The sequence below is a fragment of the Hemibagrus wyckioides genome, linkage group LG07, assembly GCF_019097595.1.
Source record: "Hemibagrus wyckioides isolate EC202008001 linkage group LG07, SWU_Hwy_1.0, whole genome shotgun sequence".
In the NCBI taxonomy this organism is placed as follows: Eukaryota; Metazoa; Chordata; class Actinopteri; order Siluriformes; family Bagridae; genus Hemibagrus; species Hemibagrus wyckioides.
Window position 1 is genome coordinate 30,644,119 of NC_080716.1, and position 9,881 is coordinate 30,653,999.

At 40.7% G+C, this 9,881-nt stretch overlaps 1 protein-coding gene across 1 annotated transcript in view; it reads right to left on the reverse strand.

The window, feature by feature from the left end:
• Positions 1-9,573, reverse strand: part of LOC131356305 (B-cell receptor CD22-like) — a 43,843-nt gene extending 34,270 nt beyond the window's left edge. The window contains exons 1-4 of the mRNA XM_058395207.1: positions 9,531-9,573; positions 8,005-8,277; positions 2,096-2,362; positions 156-428 (exon numbers count right to left, since the gene is read on the reverse strand). Of these exons, the coding sequence (XP_058251190.1) occupies positions 156-428; positions 2,096-2,362; positions 8,005-8,277; positions 9,531-9,573 (856 nt within the window). The remainder of the gene's footprint in view (positions 1-155; positions 429-2,095; positions 2,363-8,004; positions 8,278-9,530) is intronic.
• Between the last annotated feature and the right edge of the window lie 308 nt (positions 9,574-9,881).

Consider the following 9,881-nt stretch of genomic DNA (forward strand, 5'->3'; position numbering starts at 1 on the left):
ACACTGATGAAAGAAATTGGTGTCTACTAGACAGGGAAGTAAAAGTAAACATTAAAGAAATAGGGACTATAAAAATAAACCATAAAAATAACCATAAAAACCATAACAATAATGTTAACATATTAAATAAGAAATAAAAACACCCACAGACTCACCTGATACAGTCAGTGTAACAGCATCACTGGAGTGTGAGGAGCGTGAACCTCCTCTCTCTGTTCCTCTACAGGTGTATTTACCTGTGTGGGTCACTTCAACACCACTGATTCTGTACACCTGTCCACTACTGACAGGACTGTGTGAAGCATCTTTATACCAGCTGTACTGCCAGCTAGAGACACTTTCATCCTGTATGTCACATCTCAGAGTGACGGTCTCTCCACTGAACACCTGATTATCAGGATTTATGGATGCCACTGGTTTAGGTCTTGCTGTAGAAAATTAACAGTGCATCTAAATTGTCATGATGTATTTGATGTCATGGTGTATGATGATGATATGGGAATAGAGGAATAGTGAATGAAAATCCAAGTTTTCATCATTAAAACAGTTCTATTTAGTTTGTGTTTAGACTGTGATGAAGGAAATATAATGTATTTAACTTATTTATATATGTTATTTTGTTACCACCCAGATTATTTCCTATAACAGCATGTCCTTGTGTGTTGTATTCCTTTTAAAGCACAGCACAGTGCCATAGATTACTTTATTTATTTTTAATGAATTAATGAATGAAACTGCACTTTTCTTCTATTTATCGTTACATTTATGGTTGTTGGAATGCCTGTAAAATTTCCTTTTCTCACTTATATTTTAGCAAATATAATCATGAGTCATTTCCTCACTAGGCTCTTTTTTCCACTCTTTTAATGAATAAAGGGGAGAAATGCAGTTCACTATGTTACAGCAAAACTGTAAAGCATGAACTCCTCTGTCCTGAAAACATTTATACATGGGAAACTGTGCAATTATATCTTCCACTCAATTTTTTATTTTTCACTGTAATTACATTCTGAAACTTTTGCATCAGATCTCACAGCCACAAATGACAGTGTTAAATATATGTATTTCAAGATTATTTTTGAACATTCTGGAATAAAAATAAATGACAATTTTACCCCTTCTATCAAAGCTGAGAAAGAAAGAAAATAATTTAAGACATACCCCTCGCTGTAATCTTGACAGGATGACTGAGTTCTGTGTTGTAGTTTCCCCTGTGTGCTCGGCACTGATACTTTGATTCTCCTGCATCATTTATGGTCACTTTAAGTGTGTTCATTTGTTCTCTGGTTGGAGGCTGTAACAGCTGATTATTTTTGTACCACTGAAACCCCCATCCAGTCCCCTGCTGCAGATCACAGCTCAGAGTGACGGTGTCTCCAGTGTAGACGGAGCTCTGAGGATTCACTCTCACAGTTGGTTTGGGTTTTGCTGTTGGTATGAAATGATGAAGGAGTCAGAGCTGCTTTTCACAACATGTGACATACGGGATGAAAGTGTCTCTAGCACCTGAGTGATCTACATCTATCTCATTTTTTATACAACTGAGGGTTAAGGGCCTTGCTCAAGGGCCCAGCAGTGGCATTTTAGTGGTTCTGGGATTTGAACCTTCTGATCAATCATTAAAATTCCAGTTTTTCCACAGGCGGGCTAAACAGATGGCTATAGCAGACTTCCTTTCCTATTATTGGAGCTCAGCTGCAGACCGGACGGCTCACCTGCCTCATTTGGGTGGTTGGGGGTATGTAGAAGTGGAGGCATGGTGAACACTACTTTGTGTATGAAGGCCGGAGCCAGAGGGACCCTGGTAATGCTCATCACACCTGTGATGAATGAGAAACACTCTCCTCTTCCCTGACCTGCGAACTTTACAGCATGAATTCCTACAGTAAAGCCATGTCAGAGGACTGTTAGCTGAGGATTGAGACATCATTTGTGTAGTTTAGTAGTTTCTCTTGCTCTGTAAATAAACCCAATCTTATGGTAACACTCCTCCTGAACTATTTTTATTTTTCTTTGTAATTATCGGATCTCACAACCACAAATGTTACTCCTTCTACCAAAGCTGAGATAGAAAGAAAAAAAATTCAAGACATACCCCTCGCTGTAATCTTGACAGGATGACTGAGTTCTGTGTTGTAGTTTCCCCTGTGTGCTCGGCACTGATAATTTGTTTCTCCTGCATCATTTATGGTCACTTTAAGTGTGTTCGTTTGTTCTCTGGTTGGAGGCTGTAACAGCTGATTATTTTTGTACCACTGAAACCCCCATCCAGTCCCCTGCTGCAGATCACAGCTCAGAGTGACGGTGTCTCCAGTGTAGACGGAGCTCTGAGGATTCACTCTCACAGTCGGTTTGGGTTTTGCTGTTGGTATGAAATGATACCAAAAGAGTCAAAACCAAATCCAGGTTGTCTTAAACAAAGGGAAAGAGAACGCTGCAATCTCAAACACACGGTGTGTATATTTCTTAATAATACAAAAACACATGAGGCTTTAAATCCTGACATCAGTCAGACAAAACTGTTAACAGGTGAGCTGATTCATACATGAGGGAAACAACCAATGACAAAACAGACGAGGAAAAAAGACAGAAGTCAGTCGTCACATCGCTACATGAAAGAAAACAATGAAATACCGAACAAAAGTTCTAACAATCCTGTGATGAAAAGAGGAAAAAATCATGACATACCTCTCACTGTAATCTTGACAGGATCACTGAACTCTGTGTAGTACTTTCTCCTGACTGCTTGACACTTGTACTCTGTTTCTCCTGCATTATCGACTGTCACTTTAAGTGTGTTCTCTTGTTCACTGTTCAGATTCTGTAATTGATTATTTTTGTACCACTGAAACCCCCATCCAGTCCCCTGCTGCAGCTCACAGCTCAGAGTGACGGTGTCTCCAGTGTAGACGGAGCTCTGAGGATTCACTCTCACAGTCGGTTTGGGTTTTGCTGTTGGTATGAAATGATACCAAAAGAGTCAAAACCAAATCCAGGTTGTCTTAAACAAAGGGAAAGAGAACGCTGCAATCTCAAACACACGGTGTGTATATTTCTTAATAATACAAAAACACATGAGGCTTTAAATCCTGACATCAATCAGACAAAACTGTTAACAGGTGAGCTGATTCATACATGAGGGAAACAACCAATGACAAAACAGACGAGGAAAAAAGACAGAAGTCAGTCGTCACATCGCTACATGAAAGAAAACAATGAAATACCGAACAAAAGTTCTAACAATCCTGTGATGAAAAGAGGAAAAAATCATGACATACCTCTCACTGTAATCTTGACAGGATCACTGAACTCTGTGTAGTACTTTCTCCTGACTGCTTGACACTTGTACTCTGTTTCTCCTGCATTATCGACTGTCACTTTAAGTGTGTTCTCTTGTTCACTGTTCAGATTCTGTAATTGATTATTTTTGTACCACTGAAACCCCCATCCAGTCTCCTGCTGCAGCTCACAGCTCAGAGTAACGGTGTCTCCAGTGTAGACGGAGCTCTGAGGATTCACTCTCACAGTCGGTGTGGGTTTTGCTGTTGGTATGAAATGATGAAGGAGTCAGAGCTACTTTTCACTTTACAACATAAGCAGTACATTCACTGAGACTAAAACATGTGTACTTTGAGACTAACGTATGTACAATTATATATGCACATATAAGGAATTTGTTTTAGTGTCACAAGCTTCCAATGCACAGAGACAACAACAACAACAATAAACAGGCAAATAAAAATACACATATGTAAACATAATTGTACAAAAATCAAAATATTAACTGAAAAATGAAATAAATTGTATGTACAGAATAGAATAGAATAGAATAGAATAGAATAGAATAGAATAGAATAGAATAGAATAGAATAGAATAAAATGAAGGAATGTACTTGGATGTAGGCTGGTACCAAATAAATAAAAGTAAGAGTGAAAAAAGGAGATGAGTGAAAATAGACAGGGATAGAGCTGAGCACTAAGAGAACCATGTGCATGTGTGAGTGTGCGCTTTGGACATTGAACTCGCTGAAAACCGGACAGCTTCCCTGTCTCATTTGGGTGGTGGGGGTATGTAGAAGTGGAGACGTGGACAAGTGCTGGTTTGTGAATAGTGGACAGATCCAGAGAGAGCATGGTAAGGATCATCACACCTGTGATGAATGAGGAACACTCTCCTCTTCTGTCGGAACTCAGAGCCCCCTCCGAGTGGACATATCACAGGGTGGAATTTTGTCTGTATCTAATACTCTTAGCTTTCCCAATAACCTCCACAATCTATAAAACTCAGCTGAAATAAAAGAGATCTCAGTCAACAGATGAGAAGAAGCAGGTTTCTTTATTCAGTCATGCAGTCAACAACATGCATATCTGAAGAGAGCAGCTGGTCTCAAAAACCCCGAAAAAGTCCCCTCTACTTATACCCCAGGCGCCCCGGGGCGCCTCCTTTTCTCTAATTTAAATATTTCCAGCAATTTCCCATTATATTCAGTGTATGGCTACTTTAGTCCCTCCTTCCTTAGTTTACATACGTTTCCCAGTTCCCATTATTTTCGCATTTGTCCCGATGACTTCATTTGACCATCACCTCTTAAAGGTGCTTCCTCGGCTCATCCTGACCTCGCGCGTTGCCCCCCACAACAATGTGTAAGTACCTTGCTCTCTTCCTCTATGTCACGATGACTTTTCTCTCTACCTACTTGATCTAAGTTTTGTTTTACTAATTTTAAACTAAGCTGTGCCATTAAGCTGCCTCATATCCTTTTCCTCTTTTCATTACTGTTGGTTGCTAGTATTCCAATGCTATTGTCTCCTCTACCTGCCTATCACTGTCATGTCACAGTGACCTGGCCTACTTCCCACACTGTGTTCCTCCTGCCTTAGTACACGCTCTCTTTTGCTGACTACATAGTCACGCAATATGCACTTCACTCATCTTCACTCATTTCCCATTATTTTTCCTAGCTCGGTCAGCCCGCCGTGCTATCTTCCGGAGAAGTCCCAGGGGTGCTCTGCGACGCTATCGCCAGTATCAGCTATCCTGTTTGGCCATTGAACTTACTGGTTTCCTGGAGCACCTATCTGAATCCTCTATTCCTGAGTCTCCTTACCTCGCTCACCATATCGTGAGAGATACCGTCTGTCTTGATCAGAGCACCCAATTTCACCCCACAACCTGTGATCAGTCTACTCAGACCTTCTACTGGCATTGGACACGCACCACCTCTCAAGGCGTCCAGACTGAGGATTTCCCTGTTGAGATTTCCTCTAATGATTCTTCCTCTGACTCCTCTTCATTTCCTAATTCCCCTGACATTCCCCAACTTTCTCCTGAATTTGTGCCTATGCCTTACAGTGTTCATGATATTCCTCAGTCTTCTCCTGACTATTCGCCCCCAACTTCTCCCACTGATTACTCTCCGACTTCTCCTCAGGATCCCGAGATTCCGTCTTCTACAACTGACCCTCCGGTCCCACTGATCCCATTGGATAGGCTGGCTGACTGAGTTGTAACTCCTAATGTTTCAATAAATCTCTCCTCTTTTCTGTTCCTTCAGTCTCAGTGTGGTTATTACGCTAGCATGCTGCCATTAATAATTCTGCATGTTTATTATGAAGACTATGAGGCTATATCTGATTATTAAAGCTATTTTTAATCAGAGTTAACTACTTACTACGTAATAAATGGCTAAATTATTCTTGATAGATACACACTACTCTTTAGGCAGAATATTGCCAAGTCAGAGCTTAGAGCATTGAGTACATTAGCACTTAAGCTACTAAACTAGCTCAGGGTCAATCCCATGATCAGGCTCCTCCTCTAAGGATTCCCGGAAGTTGGGTTTGCTCAACCTGTTGGGAGCCATTTCCCTCTCTTCCTACTCCACCTTGGACTTCACTCTGCTTCCCTGCTCTGAATAAAATGCTGCCCCACTTTTTTTCTGCTCTTTAGGGGATGCCACTCAGACTCTTGGTTTCACAGGGGACAGCACTCCTCTTTCTGGCCCAATTTAGGGTGTCACTCTGCCACCTTGGTGACAGACATCACTCTTGACTCCTTGCCTTGCTGTCATTTTTGATCCCCCATTGTGGTCTAGCCAAGCTCTTCGCTTCCAGTTGGTCTTAACATGTTCTTTGCTCCATGCAGAGTTCAAAGTGATGAAGGGGCGGTCTGAGTGACATATACACTATATTGCCAAAAGTATTCACTCACCCATCCAAATAATCAGAATCAGGTGTTCCAATCACTTCCATGGCCACAGGTATATAAAATCAAGCACCTAGGCATGCAGACTATTTTTACAAACATTTGTGAAAGAATGGGTCGCTCTCAGGAGCTCAGTGAATTCCAGCATGGAACTGTGATAGGATGCCACCTGTGCAACAAATCCAGTCGTGAAATTGCCTCGCTCCTAAATATTCCACAGTCAACTGTCAGCTGTATTATAAGAACGTGGAAGTGTTTGGGAACAACAGCAACTCAGCCACGAAGTGGTAGGCCACGTAAACTGACGGAGCGGATGCTGAGGCGCATAGTGCGAAGAGGTCGCCAACTTTCTGCAGAGTCAATCGCTACAGACCTCCAAACTTCATGTGGCCTTCAGATTAGCTCAAGAACAGTGCGCAGAGAGCTTTATGGAATGGGTTTCCATGGCCGAGCAGCTGCATCCAAGCCATACATCACCAAGTGCAATGCAAAGCATCGGATGCAGTGGTGTAAAGCACGCCACCACTGGACTCTAGAGCAGTGGAGACACGTTCTCTGGAGTGACGAATCGCGCTTCTCCATCTGGCAATCTGATGGACGAGTCTGGGTTTGGCGGTTGCCAGGAGAACGGTACTTGTCTGACTGCATTGTGCCAAGTGTAAAGTTTGGTGGAGGGGGGATTATGGTGTGAGGTTGTTTTTCAGGAGCTGGGCTTGGCCCCTTAGTTCCAGTGAAAGGAACTCTGAATGCTTCAGCATACCAAGACATTTTGGACAATTCCATGCTCCCAACTTTGTGGGAACAGTTTGGAGCTGGCCCCTTCCTCTTCCAACATGGCTGTGCACCAGTGACCAAAGCAAGGTCCATAAAGACATGGATGACAGAGTCTGGTGTGGATGAACTTGACTGGCCTGCACAGAGTCCTGACCTCAACCCTATAGAACACCTTTGGGATGAATTAGAGCGGAGACTGAGAGCCAGGCCTTCTCGTCCAACATCGGTGTGTGACCTCACAAATGCGCTTCTGGAAGAATGGTCAAAAATTCCCATAAACACACTCCTAAACCTTGTGGACAGCCTTCCCAGAAGAGTTGAAGCTGTTATAGCTGCAAAGGGTGGACCAACGTCATATTGAACCCTATGGATTAGGAATGGGATGTCACTTAAGTTCATATGAGAGTCAAGGCAGGTGAGCGAATACTTTTGGCAATATAGTGTATCTTAAATATTTCCACGCCAGTCCACCAGAGGGCAACCCTGCACGTATTTGTTAAATTGTCCTTCATCTTTTTTTTTTTTTACCTTTTCCTATGTATATTATGCTCATTCATTTTGTGTTATTTAATTTGTTATAATTTGTGCCTAGCCTTGATGCAGTGTTTGTGTATTCTTGTGTCCTGTCTTAGTTTTGCTTACTTTTTTTTTTTTTTTTACCATAGTTTTAGTTTAGTAGTTTCTCTTGCACTTTACATAAACATAGTTCTGCACTTGCATCAATGTTCCTCGCCTCCTTAGGACATTGTGTGTGATATCTTCCTTTGGTGATGTTTCTGCTTTTATTCTTAATGTTCACTATTATTAATTAGACTGACCAAAATTATGCTGCAAACTTAATATTAAACCCAGTTACCAGTGCAAAAGACTGATGATTCTTGTGAAAGAAATTGGTATCTACTAGACAGGGAACTGACAGTAAACATTAAAGAAACAAGTACTCAGTTACTGACAGCTCAAAATCTGAACTCTAAAAAATAATGTTAACATATTGCATAAAAAAATATAAACACCCACAGACTCACCTGATACAGTCAGTGTAACAGCATCACTGGAGTGTGAGGAGCGTGAACCTCCTCTCTCTGCTCCTCTACAGGTGTATTTACCTGTGTGGGTCACTTCAACACCACTGATTCTGTACACCTGTCCACTACTGACAGGACTGTGTGAAGCATCTTTATACCAGCTGTACTGCCAGATAGAGACACTTTCATCCTGTATGTCACATCTCAGAGTGACGGTCTCTCCACTGAACACCTGATTATCAGGATTTATGGATGCCACTGGTTTAGGTCTTGCTGTAAAAAAATAGAGGATCTAAATTGTCATTATGAATGTGTCATAATGGTGTATAAGGATGATTTAGGAATAGTGGAATAGTTTGCGTTTATTATTATTATTATTATTATTATTATTATTATTAATCAGCTAATTTAGATCTGTTAATATTAACTCTTGAATGTTTGTTGTAACATTAGCACCACATCTAGATCCAGTTATACTCTAATGGACAGAGTAGGCTGTAATGTTTTCCACACTTCCACACTTGTGATTATGTCACTGGTAGAAGAAAATAGAACAGGGTTGAGTAGAAAAAAACACCCAAAATAAGAGGTGAGCATGAGGTGATGCTTTTTATGATTTCCAAAATAGCAATCAGCAATCAAGGTTTCTACTGTGTATTTTTCTTCTTTTTTTTTTACAAAGTTTAATAATAAAACACTGTTATATTATATATGTGACTGTTATATAAAAATACTGAGTGATATGATTGCGTAATGAAGCAGAGTTACTGTTTCCACACTGAAGTACATATCATTTTCAATAACAGCATGTCCTCATGTGTTTTATTCCTTTCAAACCACAGCAATGTGTCAAAGATTTGTTCATTTTTAATACATTATTTAATGTCCTGTACTTTTCATCCACCTATAGTAACATTAATTGTCATGGAATGTGTGTAGAACGACTTAGTTCTTGCTCTCACTTAGATTATAGCAGCTAATTGCAGCTTTTTTATATTATAGCTGTCAGAAGAACACAGAGTCACAGGGCTGAGAGGACTCAAGTGCAGAAGAGCTCTTTATAAAATCTTTATTAAACAAGTCCAAAAACGCTAAGGTAAAGACAGGTCTAAAACGCTGTGGGCCATACATGGAAAAAACAACCAACAACAAAATACAATATAGAGAAACGAATCAAAACCAAATCCAGGTTGTCTTAAACAAAGGGAAAGAGAACGCTGCAATCTCAAACACACGGTATGTATATTTCTTAATAATACAAAAACACATGAGGCTTTAAATCCTGACATCAATCATAGACAAAACTGATAACAGGTGAGCTGATTCATACATGAGGGAAACAACCAACGACAAAACAGACGAGGAGAAAAGACAGAAGTCAGTCGTCACATCGCTACATGAAAGAAAACAATGAAATACCGAACAAAAGTGGAAAGCCTTCTAACAATCCTGTGATGAAAAGAGGAAAAAATCATGACATACCTCTCACTGTAATCTTGACAGGATCACTGAACTCTGTGTAGTACTTTCTCCTGACTGCTTGACACTTGTACTCTGTTTCTCCTGCATTATCGACTGTCACTTTAAGTGTGTTCTCTTGTTCACTGTTCAGATTCTGTAACTGATTACTTTTGCGCCAGTAAAACCTCCATCCAGTCTCCTGCTGCAGCTCACAGCTGTGGGTTTTGCTGTTGGTATGAAATGATGAAGGAGTCAGAGCTGCTTTTCACTTTACAACATAAGCAGTAGATTCACTGTCACTGTGTCTTACAGAGAAGATCAGGAGGTCACACTCAAGATACTTTAGGCAACATCTGTCATGTACTATGGCTTATGTCCAATGGACAGTGAAAGGATCTATATAACTAAATTCATTC